This window comes from Nelusetta ayraudi, unplaced genomic scaffold, assembly GCF_046127955.1.
Source record: "Nelusetta ayraudi isolate G7.1 ecotype Tasmania unplaced genomic scaffold, CSIRO-AGI_Nayr_v1 ptg000109l, whole genome shotgun sequence".
NCBI classification, from domain to species: domain Eukaryota; kingdom Metazoa; phylum Chordata; class Actinopteri; order Tetraodontiformes; family Monacanthidae; genus Nelusetta; species Nelusetta ayraudi.
Window position 1 is genome coordinate 1,069,674 of NW_027466159.1, and position 17,461 is coordinate 1,087,134.

The 17,461-nt window shown below is 48.1% G+C and overlaps 3 protein-coding genes and 1 non-coding gene across 4 annotated transcripts in view; 1 reads left to right on the forward strand and 3 right to left on the reverse strand.

The window, feature by feature from the left end:
* esf1 (ESF1 nucleolar pre-rRNA processing protein) overlaps positions 1–5,804 on the forward strand; it is a 31,456-nt gene extending 25,652 nt beyond the window's left edge. Inside the window, exons 2-13 of the mRNA XM_076048774.1 lie at positions 413–787; positions 1,101–1,378; positions 1,483–1,596; positions 2,145–2,254; positions 2,510–2,662; positions 2,754–2,868; positions 3,432–3,792; positions 3,889–4,013; positions 4,101–4,206; positions 4,506–4,603; positions 4,701–4,856; positions 5,358–5,804. Of these exons, the coding sequence (XP_075904889.1) occupies positions 430–787; positions 1,101–1,378; positions 1,483–1,596; positions 2,145–2,254; positions 2,510–2,662; positions 2,754–2,868; positions 3,432–3,792; positions 3,889–4,013; positions 4,101–4,206; positions 4,506–4,603; positions 4,701–4,856; positions 5,358–5,681 (2,298 nt within the window). The 5' untranslated portion in view covers positions 413–429 and the 3' untranslated portion in view covers positions 5,682–5,804. The remainder of the gene's footprint in view (positions 1–412; positions 788–1,100; positions 1,379–1,482; positions 1,597–2,144; positions 2,255–2,509; positions 2,663–2,753; positions 2,869–3,431; positions 3,793–3,888; positions 4,014–4,100; positions 4,207–4,505; positions 4,604–4,700; positions 4,857–5,357) is intronic.
* acaa1 (acetyl-CoA acyltransferase 1) lies at positions 5,759–11,620 on the reverse strand. The gene is made up of 12 exons (XM_076048776.1): positions 11,368–11,620; positions 10,456–10,549; positions 9,996–10,053; positions 9,818–9,897; positions 9,091–9,133; positions 8,887–8,985; positions 8,363–8,443; positions 8,091–8,281; positions 7,581–7,760; positions 7,005–7,060; positions 6,734–6,879; positions 5,759–6,441 (listed from the first exon to the last, which is right to left on the reverse strand). Exons 1-12 carry the CDS (start codon positions 11,527–11,529, stop codon positions 6,366–6,368), a joined length of 1,266 nt encoding a protein of 421 aa, XP_075904891.1. The 5' UTR covers positions 11,530–11,620; the 3' UTR covers positions 5,759–6,365.
* A 732-nt stretch (positions 11,621–12,352) lies between these two features.
* trnap-cgg (transfer RNA proline (anticodon CGG)) lies at positions 12,353–12,424 on the reverse strand. The gene has a single exon. It is a non-coding gene; the product is annotated as a tRNA-Pro (tRNA).
* Positions 12,425–13,064: 640 nt separating this feature from the next.
* Positions 13,065–17,257, reverse strand: LOC142903239 (BTB/POZ domain-containing protein 3-like). Its single transcript, XM_076048775.1, has 6 exons — positions 17,102–17,257; positions 16,414–16,704; positions 15,514–15,604; positions 15,232–15,350; positions 13,939–14,751; positions 13,065–13,901 (listed from the first exon to the last, which is right to left on the reverse strand). Exons 2-6 carry the CDS (start codon positions 16,596–16,598, stop codon positions 13,682–13,684), a joined length of 1,428 nt encoding a protein of 475 aa, XP_075904890.1. The 5' UTR covers positions 16,599–16,704; positions 17,102–17,257; the 3' UTR covers positions 13,065–13,681.
* Positions 17,258–17,461: the final 204 nt, after the last annotated feature.

Consider the following 17,461-nt stretch of genomic DNA (forward strand, 5'->3'; position numbering starts at 1 on the left):
AGCCTCAGCACACTGAGAGACTCACACCGGGTCAGAAGAGTTTCACACTGTTCCAGAAGATCATCATTAATGCCAGTTTGACATCTTATAACCAGTGAACACAACTAAAACTTAAACTTTAAATGTTGCTTATAAATCTAAAAAGAATTGTGCTGAATAGTGTGAACATTCACCTCGGGTCAAGCTGATCATGTTGCTTTGAATGTTTATCTTTTCTAAATAAAAAAAAAAGTTTTAAAATATGACTCACTATCTTAGAACATTGGATTAAATTTTTTAATTATATTTTTTATTGTATATGTCATCCTGCTCTGCTCAAGTCCCGCCACCTGATACAGTGACAACTAGGGTCATGTGAGGTTCTAATGACCACGTTGCCCCCTGATATCACTTCCTTCCCCCTACTCTGCAGGTGAGAGACCTTCCACCATGTCATCCAAGAAGAAGAAGCCGGTCAGTGGTGGAGGTGGAAATGACGATCGCTTCCTGCGGGTGCAGAAGGACCCCAGGTTCTGGGAGATGCCCGAGAGGGAGCGCAAGGTCAAGATCGACAAGCGCTTCCAGTCCATGTTTCATGACCAGCGCTTCAAGATCAAGTACACGGTGGACAAGAGGGGCCGACCCGTCAACCACACCTCCAGCGAGGACCTGAAGCGCTTCTACAAGGTTTCCGACTCCGAAGACGAGGAGGAGGAGGAGGACGTGAGCGGCGGGAAGGCCGAGAAGAAGGAGAAGGAGAGCAAAGTCGAGAGAGGAGGGGCGCAGCCAGGAGTCCGAGTCATAGAGGGTGAGTTGGTGTTTCAGAACTGTGCATCGGGAAAGTTGAACAATAGAAAGTTGAGAAATATTCCTGACAGTGTTGCGTCTTCCAAAACCACCAAACCACCAAATCAGTCCGTTTAAACAGTTTTTACTTGTTAGCATCTCAGCGGCTACGAGCTTCTAGCAGCGTCTCCGTTCCCGCAGCATCTGAGCTCAACTTGTCATACTCAGGCTCAAGGACGTCTGGTTGGGTTTTAAAAGATTCATCTCCACTCACTTCCAAAGAAAAGCACCATTTAAAATAAATTGAGATTGCGCTGAACCCCCCCCTTTTTCAGAGGGAGAGGATGACGAGAATGATGAGGAACAGCCCTCTGATGAGGAGGAGGAGGAATCTGAGGAGGAGTCTGATGAAGACTTGGAGGAGGACGAGGAAGAGTCTGATGAAGACTCAGAGGAGGAGGAGGACCTGGCCAGAGGGAAGGGAAACATCGAGACCAGCTCTGACGAAGACGACGATGATGAAGACCGGGTGGACGCCATCCTGCAGAGGGAGGAGGAGGAGATTGAGCACGACTGGGGGGAGCTGTGCAAGGACGCCCCCCGAAACGATGAGGTGAGCGTCCTGGACGCGGTGGGCGGAGCTTTTGCCACCGCTGCTGCTAATATCATTTTTAAAAAACAACAAAAACAAACACTTGTCTTGTCCTGTGTGTGAAGGTTTCAACCCGGCTGGCTGTCTGTAACATGGACTGGGACCGGATCAAAGCCAAAGACCTGCTGGCGCTACTCAACTCCTTCAGTCCTAAAGGGGGCGCCGTGCTGTCCGTCAAGGTAAAGTTATAGAATAGAATAGAACGGCCTTTATTAATCGCACATTGGGGAAATTTGCATAATTACAGCAGTGTGTGTGTGCAAAGAGATGGAAAATTACATGGTTAAAAAATAAAAGAAGAAGAAGATAAAAATGAAATAAAATAAAATATTTGTAGAGTAAGAAAGGATATTTAAGGGATAGGAAGATAGGATATTTATATCTTATGAACAGTTGGATTATTTACAGTTATCTGCATACTGTTGACATAGAAATAAGTGTTTTATTGTACCGTTATGAACTAAAAAAGTCGACCTGTCGACTGTGGGGTTCACTTCCTAGGAAAGACCCAGGGGCCAAAAAAAAATCCAAAACATTGCAAAAAAAAAACAACCTGCCCTCCCCTGACACAGCACCCCCAGCTGGTCGGGGACGGGACTAAGACTGCACGCCTAGTGATGTGATCAGCATCAGTTACATCATCAGTCACACAACACTTTTGATGGCCTGGCTGGCTAGATGGATGGGTGGGTGGATGTGTTGGTAACAGCAGTGCATTGTGGGCCAGATTTACCCCTCAGAGTTTGGCAAGGAGCGGCTGAAGATGGAGGAGACGCAGGCGCCGCCGGAGCTCAGGGCACTGCCGGACGACCCAGAGGAGGACAACGAGGAGGAGAAGTGAGGACCACACACACACACACACAGAGTTGCTCAAGTATTTTTTTATGCTGTGTTTATTGAGTGCCATTAGCATCTTAACATGCTAAAGCACACGGTGGGACTGGCCTTGAACAGCAGGTCACTGCAGGGAATCGAACCCTCAACCTTCTGAAGACTGAACACCCGTGTGTGTGTGTGTGTGTGTGTGTGTGTGTGTGTGTGTGTGTGTGTGTGTGTGTGTGTGTGTGTGTGTGTGTGTGTGTGTGTGTGTAGGGTCTACAGGGAGAAGATGCGTGACTATCAGTTCAAGCGGCTCCGGTACTTCTACGCGGTGGTCCAGTGCGACTCGGTCGACACGGCCGCACACATCTACTCCGAGTGTGACGGCTACGAGTACGAGAGCAGCTGCTCCGTCCTGGACCTGCGGTATGACTCCACGCCACCAGGGGACAGCATTCGGTCCACATGACCTCGGCTGAATTCCGATCCTGTTTTTTTTTTTTTTCCTCCGCCGCAGGTTCATCCCGGACGACGTGGCGTTCGAGGAAGCGCCTCGGGACTCAGCCACGGACGTCAACCTCGCCGCCTACACCCCCAAACTGTTCACCTCGGGGGCCACGACCACCTCCAAGGTGAGAGAGAGAGAGATGTGAAAAACAGTGTGATATTTTAATCTGTCTATTTTGTTATTAATACATTGTTAATAATTAATGCGGCTATGGATCAATACACAAACTCGACCTTTAGCTTGAGTTGACAGACGCTGAGATGGGACGTTCTTAAATGCACCACTTTGAGTAGTGCGTAGACTAAACAGTTGACAATAATGATGAAAATGTAATTTATTTCACTTTAAATAAAGCTCATTTATTTAAATAATAATGAAAAACAAGAGAAGAAGAGAATATTTCTTCCTCTGTGGCTCAAACAGCTTTTCACTGCTCACGCTTCTTAAATTTTTTCTTGGTGGATGCGATTGTCCAGTTTCCACACCTCCATCCAGCTGTGCACTGCCCCCTGCTGGCCGGGGGGTTTCAAAGCACAGCAACTGTGAAAATGGAATCTTGAATAATGATCATTATTAAGAATAAATGTATTGTAGTGACACCATGCATCTGCATCATGTGTGTGTGCGCACGTGCACGTGCGTGCCGTGCAGCAGGACTCATTAGGTGTGACACTCTGAACCAATCAGGTGCAGCTGACGTGGGACGAGACCGACCACGAGCGCGTTGCCGCAATGAGCAGGAAGTTCAACAAGGACGAGCTGCTGGACATGGACTTCAACGTGTACCTGGCCTCCTCCTCCAGCGAGGAGGAGGAAGAGGAGGAGCTGGAGGACGGACTAAGCGTGTCCTCTGCTACAGTGAAAGAGGAGGAGGAGGAGGAGGAGAAGGAGGAGAGGAGTGAGCAGCAGCAGGAGGAGAAGAAGAAGAAGGAGAAGAGGGGCGAGCAGCAGATCTCCAAGTACAGGGAGCTCCTGCGAGGCCTCCAGGACAAGGAGAAGAAGCTGCAGGAGGACAGAGACATGGAGATGGAGATCACCTGGGTGCCAGGTGACGCCTCCACCCAGTCAGAGGTTCTAAACGTGCTGGAGTTCTGAAGGGATAAACTGAGCTTCTCTTTTCTTTTTTTGTTGTTGATGCGAGCAGGTCTGAAGGAGACGACGGAGAAGCTGGTGAAGAAGAAGCTGGAGGGGAAGGAGGCGCCGACGCCCTGGGAGGAGTTCCTGGAGAAGAAGAGGGAGAAGAAGAAGCAGAAGAAGAAGAATAAGAGGGTGAGGAGCCTGGAGGAGACTGGAGAACATCTGCTGGCGCCGCCTCCAGCCTGCTGACCTTTGACCTCTATGTTTCTTCCACTGCAGACGGACGAGGAAGTAGAAGAAGAAGAAGAAGATCTCAGTGATGACGAGCTTCCTCCGGATGTGGACCTTAGCGATCCCTTCTTCGCTGAGGAGCTCGCCGGAGCAGGTGATCACATGGCACGCTCACAGCCGACCAATCAGAATCCGATGTCGCTCCGAGCTTCCTACTGTTTCCTGTTTCGGTCCTCGCCTTCTTCTGTGGTGCTGAGCGACGAAGACTTGCAGGGTTGATGTTGCTGTCGTTTTTCAGTCAGTACCAATAAAACTGTAGGTCAGTGTCGCGCTGACGTTAAACTCCCCCTGCTGGATCCCTGGGGAACTGCACCAGTAGGAGCTGCTCCTGACCAGGAATAGAATAGTTTTCTCCAGCAGGTAGAAAACTGACTGGACTTGTTGTGTTCACAGACATGAAGAAGAATCCAAAGGGAAAGAAGAAGAAGAAGAAAAAGGAGGAGGAAGAGGAGCCAACAGCAGAGGAGGAGGAGGAGCTACAGAAGCGGCGGGTCAGTTTTCCTGCTCGCACGCAGGATCTTCAGCTGCAGAAGAATCATCGTCATGATGGAGCCTTCACCTCTCTCTCTCTCTCTCTCTCTCACTCAGGCTGAGATGGCGCTGCTGATGGAGGACGACCACGCCGCCGCCAAGCACAAACATTTCAACTACGACAAGATCGTGGAGCAGCAGAACCTGAGCAAGAAGAAGAGGAAGAAGCTGCTGAAGAAGGGGGAGGAGCCTCTGGAGGAGGACGACTTCCAGGTCCGCCACCTTTTTTACTCTCTCCTTTGTGTTTCTTTTTGGCCGTCAATAGCTGTGTGTTATGAGCCAGCTGTTTTTTTCTTCTGCCTCTTCTGTTCTTTATTAATTATGCTACATTTTCTTTAGCGCCCCCTTCTGGGCAAACTGACGAGTTAATGAGAGTTTTTATCAGTTACTTTCCAACCTTTTAAAATGATTTTCTTTGCAGTAGAGACAAGACTTATGAGCTCTTCTGGTTGGGAAGGAAGGATGAAGAAACGCATATTTAAACTGAATACATTTTTTCCCGCAGTTTCCCCAAAGTTTGCCACATGACCGTGAACAGTGCTGGTCTCCTGCAGCAACAGCATGACCCAATTTTGTCTTTTTTTTTTTTTACTCAGTACTTGAAAGCACCACAAACACCTCCTTTTAATTCAAAAAGTGAAGAACTGTCCCTTTAAATCTGCTTAATTTGATGTTTAAAAACGTGTGTGTCTGTCTCTCTCTCCATGGCTATAGGTGGATGTCCGAGACCCTCGCTTCCAGGCCATGTTCACCTCCCACCTCTTCAACTTGGACCCCTCCAGCCCCAGCTACAGGAAGACCAAGGCCACTCAGAGCATCCTGAGCGAGAAGCAGAGGCGACGGGAGCAGGCGGAGCTTGTCAAGGCTCAGGGGGAGGAGTCACACGCTGTCGCTACCACCACTGCCGCCGCCGCGGCTACACAGGAAGGGGCGGGACCGAAGCGGGATACGATGGACGCCGGTCTGTCGCTGCTTGTCAAGTCCATCAAGAACAAGACGCAGCAGTTCCAGGCTCGGAAGAAACTCAAGGTCAAGTAGGCGGAGCCAAGACCTGCACCGGACTCAGTGTTTTTTTTTCTTCTTTTTTCCCCTCCTTTCATTAAGAACTCAAGTCATCAGATTGTAAAATGATTTATTTCTACATAAAAAAAATAATATTCACATCTTGGTCATTTTAAAGTCTACTTCCTGTTCGATGTCTGGAGGGCAGCGGGTCAACTGGTCGCTTTGACATGGGAAAATAACTACAATAATATTATTATTATTCTCATTATCGTAACAGAAATTTTCGACCAATCAGAGGGAAGTATTCTGGTCCAAATCGTCTTGCATCACCTGCCCGATTGGTTCCATTATGAGCTAAACTGGTCTCTGGATTCATTAGTATTTGACAATTAGAACATTTAGTTTTAGCATTAAACTGTTAAACTAAACTACAGCTACAACCAAAATCATGTCTATGTACTTTTACCTTTTTTAAGTAAAAGTGAGTCGTCATCGAAGGCACTTAGTGGCTTTGAGTGGCTGAAAACCTCAGAATGCAACCATCTAAACTGTGGAACATTGTAACTCGAGGCTGGTTGATGTCGGTGGATCCAAGTCCTCAGTGGGTAGTTTCATCATCCTGAAGATGTAATGGAGACGCAGATCAGAAGAGGAATTATTTTCAGGTGATCTTCAGGTGCTGGTGGTCGAAGCTCCTGGTCTGGACCGGAGCGCCCCCTAGGGTCCGGGGTACTCGAAGACGGCAGCGGCTCCCATCCCGGTGCCGATGCACATGGACACAACGCCATAGCCCCTGCAGCCAAAGGTAGAAGAGGGGGTGCCTCCATGTAACCATGGTAATATTACAATGTTTTTTGGGGGGGGATTTCTTTTCCAGTGATCACTTGTGGTACTGCAGCCAAAAAAATTAAACAACTGAAAAAATGTTTTTCAAAATGGTGGATTTTTTCAGCATATCTGCTAGCTAGCTATCCATCTCGCTAACAACTCCATTGAAATGAATGAATGGGCCACCATATTGGATCCTGGAGGCCTGGTCGAAGCCCTCAACCAAACAGGAAGTGGGGTCGGCCGAGGTCACTGACCTCTTGCCTCGGCGCCGGAGCTCGTTGAGCAGCGTCACCACCTGGCGGGCGCCGGTGCAGCCCAGCGGGTGACCCAGGGCGATGGCGCCGCCGTTGGGGTTCACCTTCTCCAGTGGGATCCCCAACTTCTCCACGCAGTACACCGCCTGAACAGCAGAAGGAGATGGGAAGGGGGAAAAACAAACAAACATTCCCCTCACGTCAAGAGAGTGAAACGACGGTTGGTTGTTTTTTTTGGTTTTTTTTAAGAATAATCTGTGCTTAAGGTCACCTGGCTGGCGAAGGCCTCATTGATCTCAAACACGTCAATGTCGTCCACCGTCAGACCTGTAGGGGGCGCAACATCGGTTATCTGAGCCATTGCTGTTTTTTATTTGTGATTTTTCATCAAATCAATTGAATCTTACCCTTCAAGTTACTTTGATGTTGTACAATAGCAATAATAATGAATGGAATTATAATTCAATAAATAATTAACACATATTTATATGTCCATATTTAGATAATTGTAAATAATCCAACTGATCATAAGATGTAAATATCTTGTTTTTTGTTACTCTGTAAATATTTTAGTTTATTTGAAATGTTTTAATTTCTTTCTAATTAATATAATTTTCCTTCTCTCTGCACTATACTGCTGATGTCATTTTGCAAATTTCATTAATGAAGGCGTTCTATTCTATTCTAATTTACTTTACTATTTACTTCATGTATGTTCACTCAGCATGTTATCTATACATGTTTTAAATCAAAATACCAATAAACAGAATTAAAAGAAAAAAGAGTCAGACAAGGAGACAAGGCTGCAGCCAATAGCAGCGGAGCAGGAAAGTAAGAAAGCACTCACCGGCCTTCTGCAGCGCGGCAGGGATGGCGACCGCGGGGCCGATGCCCATCACATCCGGCGGGACCCCCACCACGGCGCCAGCCCTCAGGACCCCCATCACCGGCAGGCCCCGGGCCTCCACCGCAGACCGACGGCCAATCAGCACGGCCGCCGCGCCATCGCTCACCTGGCTGGAGTTACCTGTGAGGGGTCAGGGGTCATTTGTTTAAGATTGCTTACTGTCTCTGACTGCGTCGTACCATTTTATTATTATTTTATTTTATTAACCTAATTTAGTTTCATTTATTACATTTATTTTATTTTATTTATTTATTTTATTGATTGATTTAATTTCATGTACTGGTATTTTATTTTACTGTTATTTTATTTATTCATTTATCAATTTTTTACTCTGTGTAGTTTTAATCTGTTGCTTTATTGCATCTGTTTTATTTTTGTAAAGTGTCCTTGAGTACTGAGGAAGGCACTTATAAACAAAATTCATACTCATTATTATTACGGCTGACTCACCCGCCGTGGTGCTGCCGTCGGGTTTGAAGGCGGGCCGCAGCTTGGCCAGCCCCTCCAGCGTGGTGGCCGGCCTCACGCCCTCGTCCTGGCTGATGGTGATTTGGCGCTCGGCTCCGCCCTCCTCCAGCACCTTGGTGCTGACTGGGACGATCTCCTGCAGGAACAGGCCGGCGCTCTGTGCCCACGCCGCCCTACCACGCCCAGACGGCAGGAGTGGTCAGCAGCAGCGAGGGAACTCACTCACTCACTCACTCACTCACTCACTCACTCACTTTTGCTGGGAGCTGAGGGCGAAGGCGTCCTGCTTCTCTCTGGACACCCCGAACCTCTCGGCCACATTCTCCGACGTCATGCTGCAGCCAAACAACAACAACATAGGCGGTCAAGAACAGGCCTCGGCTAACTTCACTATCAACAGAGCCATCTTACCCTCTACCATCATAACATAACATTAACCTGGAGTCGCAAAATCTATCCATCTAATATATATGTATACACATAAATATATGTATACACACACACACACACTTTACTCTGTATACACTATATACTGTGTATTATATTTATATCCAATATACTGTATAAGCCAATTGAAACGTCTGAATTAATTGACATCAAGATTTTTTGATGCCAAATAATTAAAGTGGCTGATGATTGGCTTTCAGACTACAGAGGCAAGACTTTTTTTTTTTTTTTTTTTTTGTAACTGTTAAGTTTCAAGAGGCATGACAGGACACAGTCACATGCTGTCATGTGACCCAGAGGGGATTGTGGGATTTTAGCCGTGTGGACTCACCCCATGGGGATGATGCAGTCTCGGGCCTTGTCGATGTCGCCCAGTCTGGAGCTCAGATCTCCCGGACTGCCGATGGAGCGCAGGGACATGCTCTCCACACTAAAAAACAAAAACAGACAAAAAAAAATGAAAACAAACCAACAAACAAATTATTTACGATGCATAAAAAACTCATTTTTCCATGGGAACAGCGTAACGACTCACCCACATGCCAGGCCCAGGTCGATGGATCCACTCCTGATGGCTCCTGCACATTCAGAGGAAACCAGAAATGCAAAACACTAGGTTTCTCAACTGGTGGGTCGCAGAGCTGTTTTGATTGGGTCACAGATTTGTGGGTGGTTAAATTTTTTTTTTAAAAACATATATTCGAAGGGCACATAATTCAATTTAATAATTTATTTATGAGGCATGATAGTAAAGCGGGCAAGAGGTTTTATTTTTGTGAAATAAATTTGAGTGCTGTGAATTAAATTGGGGTTGTGACGTCATGATAAGGAAAATAAAGTGGGTCCTGTGACTCCACCAGTGGAGAACCCAGCTGAGGGGCGGGCAGACGTTTTGACTGGTGGGCCACGATGGGTTGTAAAACTCGAGAGAGGGGCTGGAGTTGGAGCAGATACATGGTGAACAAAATATATTGTTGGCTATGTAGAAGACGTGCTTTAATGTCAATTGAAAATGAACAAAAGCCTTACAACAAAATGTCGGCCCTTGAGGCCGCACAATATTTAGCTCTTTATTGAAATGAGTCTTAGAACACTGAAAAATGGATGAAATATATAATTTACATAATTTTTTTGAAGTTTGGCGGCTTGGATTAAAAAGCTTAACGGGCCGCATATCGCCCCCGGGCCGTAGTTTGCACACTCATCACCTAGATGACAAATCTAGCGCCCTCTGCAGGACGTACAGAGGTGAGGGTTCCTACCTGCGATGTTGAGGAGAGCCTGCAGCCCGGAGGAACACTGTCTGTTCACCGTGTAGACCGGGACGCTGTCCGGGAAGCCACTGAGGACATACACAGTGTCAGACATGCCCAGTGCCAGGCCGGGGGAGGTGGGGGTGGGGAGGAAGTAAGGCGACCTCCAGAAGGGGGCGGGACTCACCTGTAGAAGTGGGCCACCCGGGCCATCAGGGCTCCAGCCCCCGGCTGCAGCACGTTACCTGCACACAGCAGCAACGCAGGTTCACAGAATTAAAGGAAATAAAACAACTGATATATGTTATTTACTTATTTGAATATATTCATATACATTTTAACAGCAACATTTAAATACAGGTGCAATAAAACCCGTATTTATAAATATTATCAACACTTATGTAGATATGGAAATAATTAGTATAAATATTTTTCTTTTCTTTTAATTGACTCTTTGCATTCTTTTTTCACAGCTCCCAACGAAATTAATCGGTTATTAATAAAGAAGTTTTTAATTTCAATTATCCCCCCAAAAAAATCTGGTCCAACATTGTGAGTCAATGTTTGTACATTCAATGACCATAAATCAATATGCAGCAGCAGCAGCAGCAGCAGCAGCAGCAGCAGCAGCAACAAGCTCTCCTCACCCACACAGACGTCTCCCAGCTGGTGGGGCGGCAGACCCACGTCCTGCAGGACGGCGCTCATCACGGCACTGAGCAGCTCATCCGGCGTGGTGTCCTGGAGGTTGACAAAAGGCGGTCATCATCATCATCATCATCATCATCATCATGCAAACCAGAGTAGAATTGAATAGATTGCTTTATTTATCCCACATTGGGAAAAATACATGACTAGTTTATGGAGTGATCTAATCCAATAAGTAGGGAACTTTCTAGACAAACTTAAGGCTCGCCACAATGTGTTGAAGGCTGGACAAACTATGTTATTTGAAGTCTTACATCGAACTAATCATCTCCAGTTGTTTCAATTATTTGCTCTGATTTTTGGCTCTAAACGCTCCTGTGAAAACAACCGTTTGTGTAAAAACAAGTTTAACAAATTTAGCGTATTTATTCTAAACAGTTTAAAAATAAATAAATAAATAAATGCTTATCAATATAATCACAACTTGAGGTATATATATTACAATGTTATGATTATATTTTATTATTTCATGTCAATATGTTTTATTGTCAAAGTGCTGGGGTGAAATTACTGATTTAAGAACAAATATAGTGGTAGAAATGCAGTCATTTCTATCATGTTGTGTAACCCCAATGTGGTTTTTGCCCCCCCCGTGTTTCTCCGTGATCCGATCTGGGCCCCGTTGTGACGTTTGGACGCCCCTGATGTCGACTGATTTATACACTTAAACTTTATACTTGGACTGACATAAACCGTACAACCCACATCGAAGCGCGAAATAAAGTTTTGAAGCGTAAAGAGAGAAAAAAAAGTTGCGCAATTGACGGACGGACAAACACAGGAAGTGTCAGCGGGGGTCGCGGGCCGCTCGGGGCCGAACCTATGGCCCGTTCCGGTCCGGCAGCCTCTACCTTGAAGCCTCCCCTCTTGGCTCGGCCGATGGCAGTCCTCCGGCCGTGCACCACCACCACGTCCTCCGGGCTGTTGACTACGGCTGAGCTGCACTGCGCCCTCCACGGTTCGCGGGCCCCCGGCGGACACAAGTGTCCCGAGATGACTTTTAATCTCTGCATGACAGCGAATAAAAACACAACCCAGTAAAAACCGCGGTGGTTAAAGCGTCAGACTGTTTGGACTCTGCTCCCTCTCGGCGACTTCCGGTTTATTTTAGTTCGGACGGGGAGGGCGAAGGGACAAACTAAATTGGCGTTTAGTTCACAAAACGCAGAAAGTCATTCTTTTTTATGGTTATGTTGTACATAAAAAACAAAACAAAAAAAAAACAGTAAGATTTCTAGTGTACTGTATGCACAGTATATTGTCTTAATCTACTGTTTTATTTGCATTATCATCACAAGTTTTCTATTAATATCCTGCACAACGCTAAGGTCCGTTAACCTTTGTATTAATAAGACTGATTCAAGCAGGCTGACATCAGTGCTACTTGTCAAGCTCAGTCAGTCAGTCAGCCAGCCAGCCAGCCAGCCAGCCAGCCAGCCAGCCTTCAGGTAATATTAGACTTGTCTACAGCCATGTCTGTCCCCAGTAACAGTTAACCTCCCCTTGGATGCTAGGAGAGAGAGTGGCAGAATAACTTCATGGCAGAAAGCAGAATGTGAAGGTTCCACATCAGGGCTCATCCTGGATTTCAATCTGGGACCTCTCGCACCCGAAGCGAGAATCATACCCCTTAACCAACGAGAGACAAGTGGGTGTGTTTTTTAGTGGAGAAAAGAAAGGACAAAAATCCAGCCTTTCTCCAGAGTGGCAGGGCAAATCTCAGACAGATACAATGACTCCAGGGAGCTCAGAACACTGTATAGTACATCTGTTCTGAGAGGCAGCGACTCCCCACTTGTTCGTCTTAAAATGAGTTGAAGTTAGAGTAAGAACTCAGGGCTCGTCCGGGATTTGAACCCGGGACCTCTCGCACCCGAAGCGAGAATCATACCCCTAGACCAACGAGCCACATGTATGTATGAGAGAAATGTCAGGCCTGTTTTCTTCTTTGTGTTTACTGGAAGCAAAGGTCAACAGGCTACGAGAAGCCTGGGCTCATCCAGGATTCAAACCCAGGACCAAAGATCACATCCCTAGACCAGCCACAAAACGCCACAATTTCAGCAAATACCAGTGAAGGTTTCAGTTCATTCGTCCTGGAGTGGCAGCACCACACAAGCATGAACTTCATGGCATAAAGCAAAACTGATGATTAAGTTGCTCATCAAGATTCATCCAGGATTTAAACCGCCAGGCCTCCACGACCCAGAGCGAGAATCCCACGCCAATAGCAACGAGACTTTGGCAAGACATGTCCCAGCCAGTCAAGACTTGTTTATCTTAAAAGGAATTAACACACAGGGCTTATCTGGGATTTGAACCCGGGACCTCTAAAACCCAAAGCGAAAATCTCTCCCCTAAACCAAGGAGCCGAGTTACAAACACTGGACAATGTATCGTTCAGGTAAGAGCTCCTTGAGTCCAGAGGAAGTTCGACATGAACTAAACGTGGACGTTGGCTTGAGGCGTCCCGATCAACTGAAATCCCCCATCAAGAGATCAATAAAGTAAAGCTGTCTTGAACCTTGACTCAGAAAACCACCACAAACGGAATTGAGTATTTATTTCTGTAGATTTGCCACAGCAACACAATAAGGCCACTGACTCACAGCACATTCGAGTTAGAATGAGACCATGATACTTAAAACAGTTACATGAAAAAATATTTCTTATGCAAGTATATAATCGTATATAAAACATGTTTACACTTTACACGTTGGGGGGTGGGGGGGGTTGGTATGGATGTGCTTCAGAACTCCATCACAAAACGCATTCGGAAGGAGGCAAAACTTGGGTTGGAGTTCATCAGGATGTGGCCCTGCATCGTTCATCGCACAACTGGGCCACAAAAACCGACGGCTGGAGTTTGTAGTTTTCCTACTTTTACAGTGCGTGATTTCAAAAATAAACAAAAAAAATAATGACTGATTGCTAAACTACCAAGAGTTAACGGTTTTCATAAAGAAACATAATGAAAAAAAAGAAATAGGGTCTTTTGAAATGGTGACAGTCGAGTCGACTCTCGCTGGGGCTGAGTCCCTAATAATATATAATATTGGTAGTGTTCGTAACAAAGGTAACAGCAGAGAGTCGCCACCCTCGCCCCCCCAGCAAAATCAAAGCACCCCCCCCCAACCCACACACACACACACACACACACCCAACTCAGGCGTAGAAGATGAGCTCGGGGATCTGGCCGCCCTGCACGCCGGTGCCGTTGGTGCTGTCCGACGAGCACTGGAACTGGAAGGTGACCTTCCCGCACTGCACCTCCGTCATGCCCTCCTGGCCAAAGTAGCTGAGCTCGTTCCCGTCCAGCACCACGCTGGCCGTGTAGAAGGTGTCGGGCTCGATCTGCACCGGGTAGTCGAACCACACGGTGAAGGTGTTGCTGGAGCCGTCCGAGAAGTACTTGGGTGAAGGTGTTGCTGGAGCCGTCCGAGAAGTACTTGATGACGCGCTGGGCCATGGACACGCCCTGCCGCTTGAGCTCGATCTTGGCGCTGTACTCGGCCGAGCCGCAGCTGGAGCCGTACAGGCCGAAGCCGGCGATGAAGACGCGGCGGTCCACGGCGAACTGGATGCTGTCGCAGCGGCCGCGGTAGCGCCACTGGTTGCTGCGGTAGGCGCACGACTGGAAGCGGTGGCAGCGCTGCGGTGCCAGGCCCTTGCGCGGCTTGGCGCAGAAGAGCAGCTCGGGCTTGTTGGCCGCCGTGTACCACAGGAAGATGTCGTTGGTCTCGTTGAGGGTCAGCACGCCCGACTGGGCGGCGCCGTTGGCGAAGTCCTCCAGGGCCATGGTGGGCACGCGGATCAGGTAGATGGCCTTGTCCAGCACCAGCCGCTTGTTCTCGATGGTGGGCGCCAGGTCGCGGCGGTGGCACTCGGCCTCGGCCCAGCCCAGCGCCGCCTCGAACACCACCATTTCCTTGGCGTTGAGCGTCTCGCGGCGCAGGATGCACTCCAGCGTCTGCTTGTCGATGTCGCAGAAGCCCTCGGAGCGCAGCGCCAGCTCGGCCTGGGCGTCGATCACCTCCCAGCAGCGCTGCGTCAGGTCGGGCTCCTCGAACAGGCAGCTCTGCGACAGCAGCACGCAGGCGTTCTTGGCGCTCAGGCTGGTCTCCAGGAAGTTGACGCAGGCCCTGGCCAAGTGGGGCACGATGTACTTCTTGGCGGCGTAGAGCGTGGCCAGCACCGTGTCGGCGCACAGGTCGATCTCGTCGCAGTAGATGTACCTGAGGAAGAAAAAAAGTCGATCACTGAGAGCAGAGATGCACTTTTCTTAAGTATTTCGACCGGTTACTGCAGCCAAAACACGGCAATAATTAACCATTTTGCGCAAAAGTAACCTGGGTGTGTTGCTACACACACAGTCGAGTTCCGCTTTTCTGCGTGAAAACTCTATCGGAAAAACTTGCTTGGCGGCGTTTTGAGTGTAAAGCATGGAAAAGTCGGCTGTTGCTGCTAAAAAAGTCTACGCCTCCAGGAATTCCACTCCACAGTTTGCAACCAGCTAGCAGGTAAGCAGGCTAATCGTTCCATCAGGCATGGTGAAAGCGGAGGCATCGTGGATCACAAAAAGGACCGTAATTCATGGGTTACGTGGATAAATATCAGAACCCGACACCAAGACTGGATCGAATGGACCCCCCTGTCTCCTAATCAACACGCCGCCTGGGTCAGCAAACAAGTGAGCGAGTCAGAGGCTGACGTACTTCAACATGGCCAGGAAAGAAGGGGGCTCCACGTCGGGGATCCGGATCTCATCCTGGTCCTCGGCCAGTTCTCCGTAGAACATGGCATGGAAGACGGAGCTGCCGACAGCAAGGACGTACTGACCCAGCCAAAGGCAGGCAGGCAGACAGGCAGACAGGCAGACAGGCAGACAGACAGACAGGCAGGCAGGCAGACAGTTGTGAGCGATGATGGCTCCGCCCACCCAGCAACATTCATCACTTCCTGGTTGTCGTTTTTCACATTTCCCTGCAGTTTGTTACCTTGTGTCCCGGCACTCGCTGCGTCCCACCTGGAGGTCCGACCACAAAGTGGACGTCAGCCATCGTCTCATTGTTGAACATGACTGAATTCCTGCGGGGAGTTGGAAAAAAAATGTTTGATTAAAAACAGATTGAGCAGCGTGTACATCATATCATTTGTGCAACAAATTAAACACATGCAATATAGTTTTGACTTTATCAGGCATGTTTTATACAATGTGCAGCATTGTCTCCCTGTGTGTGTGGGTTCTCTGGCCTCCTCCCACACTCCACAAACATGCACGTGAGGTGAATTGGAAACTCTAAATTGTCCGTAGGTGTGCATGCGAGTGCGAACAGTCGCTTGTCTCCATGTGTCCCTGCAATGAAGAGGCGACTTGTAAAGGGAGAGACTCTGCCTTCGCCCCATGACAGCTGGGATAGGCTTTAGCAGACCCCCGTGACCCGGAGTGCAGGAAGAAGTGGGTATTGAAAATGCATGGATGGATTTTTATTATCATTCTATAATTTAATTTTTTTTTTTTTTTAGTGTATTGGTGCTATTCGTATATTGTTTGTAATTTGGTGCCATCTGGCACAATAATTTCTTCAGATGTAAATAAAGTGCTGTCTATCTATCAATCTATCTAGTTCATATCAGCCTGCCAGAACAGTTCCTGTCTGTAAAGTCATTGTTTCTACAAACAGCAGTGACTTGTTCGTTTCATCCTATCCAATTTAAATTGACAGTAGAGCTTAAGCGTTTCCAATGGCTTTCCAAAGTGTTGACAACTGTTACTGTCAAGAAATGCTTCTTTTTTTTTGTTGAAAGAAAATACTCAAAACCTCACTGAGACAATTCATGACCACGTGACCGCTACTCCACCCTGACTCATCCCCTCCACTCCCCTGCCCACTGACCTCTCCCGGATGGTGGGAAACAGGCCCTGCCAGTTGCTGCCGCCCTTGTTGGCAGCGCTGACGTGGTTGTTGTTGTTGACGGCGGCGTTGTGCTGCTGGAGCTGCTGGATAGAGGAGCTGCTGCTGCTGCTGCTGGCCGAGTGGGAGGGAAGCGGCTTCTTGGTGGGGAACAGCTCCGCGGCCATTCTCTTCCTGTCGGGTCCGCAGGTGGTGGTCAGCTCAGGTCAAGCTGAGGTCACGGCACATCCGGGGAACCGGGACTGTGGCGGCGACCCGGAGACCAGAGGAGCACTGACAGCAACCACAACAAGGCCAGAGGAAGCTCAGAGGAAGCTGCCACGTCAAGGATGTGCCAGTCGAACCGACACTTTCAGACACTTTTGATCGCTCGGCGTCAAATGAAAAAACACCCCAACCCCAAACACACACGACAATAGGTCACGTTTAAAGACAACATCAAAGTCACCTGAGGGACCAGGGTCACAAACGCAACTCCCGAGTTCATCTTGGTAGCTGTTAGCATTGGTGCTAATTGGCTAGCTAAGCGCACCCAAACACACACACACACACACACGCGCGCGCGCGCACACACACACACACACACACACACACACACACACACACCCTGAAACAAGTTCCACACCATCGACGCGTCGATGTCGGCCGAGCAGGTTTGATTTTCACCTACTTTGTTCCGGTCACGTCTGAGTTTCTGCACCCATGTGACTCCCGGCGGCGACAAACTGACTCGGTTGTCCGACGAGTTGACGACGTCCCTCGGCTTTTTGTTTACAGTCTATGCTCCGCTTCTTCTTCTTCTGGCTCGACAGGCATCCGGGGAGAGCGCGGAGGCGCCGGCCAGTGCGCTCCTGCCACCTACAGGCCAGGATGGTTTCAAGGACACGGTGTCGTTTCTGAGGATCGTTTATTTACTTGTTTACTTAAAGGTAATATATAACCAAAATAAAACATAACGAGAAATCAGACATTCCAGTGAGGGTCCATAGCATTTACAGAGAGAAGTAAAACCAATTTATTTATTTTTTTA

Coding starts and splice junctions, on each gene's coding strand:
- acaa1 (XM_076048776.1), bottom strand. CDS start 11,529: ATGCAGAGATTAAAAGTCATCTCGGGACACTTGTGTCCGCCGGGGGCC. Junction 10,054..10,455: donor GCTGGGAGACGTCTGTGTGG/GTGAGGAGAGCT, acceptor TGCTGTGTGCAG/GTAACGTGCTGCAGCCGGGG. Junction 7,761..8,090: donor CGACGGCAGCACCACGGCGG/GTGAGTCAGCCG, acceptor GACCCCTCACAG/GTAACTCCAGCCAGGTGAGC.
- LOC142903239 (XM_076048775.1), bottom strand. CDS start 16,598: ATGGCCGCGGAGCTGTTCCCCACCAAGAAGCCGCTTCCCTCCCACTCG. Junction 14,752..15,231: donor TCTTTCCTGGCCATGTTGAA/GTACGTCAGCCT, acceptor TTTCTTCCTCAG/GTACATCTACTGCGACGAGA. Junction 13,902..13,938: donor TCGGACGGCTCCAGCAACAC/CTTCACCCAAGT, acceptor CTCCAGCAACAC/CTTCACCGTGTGGTTCGACT.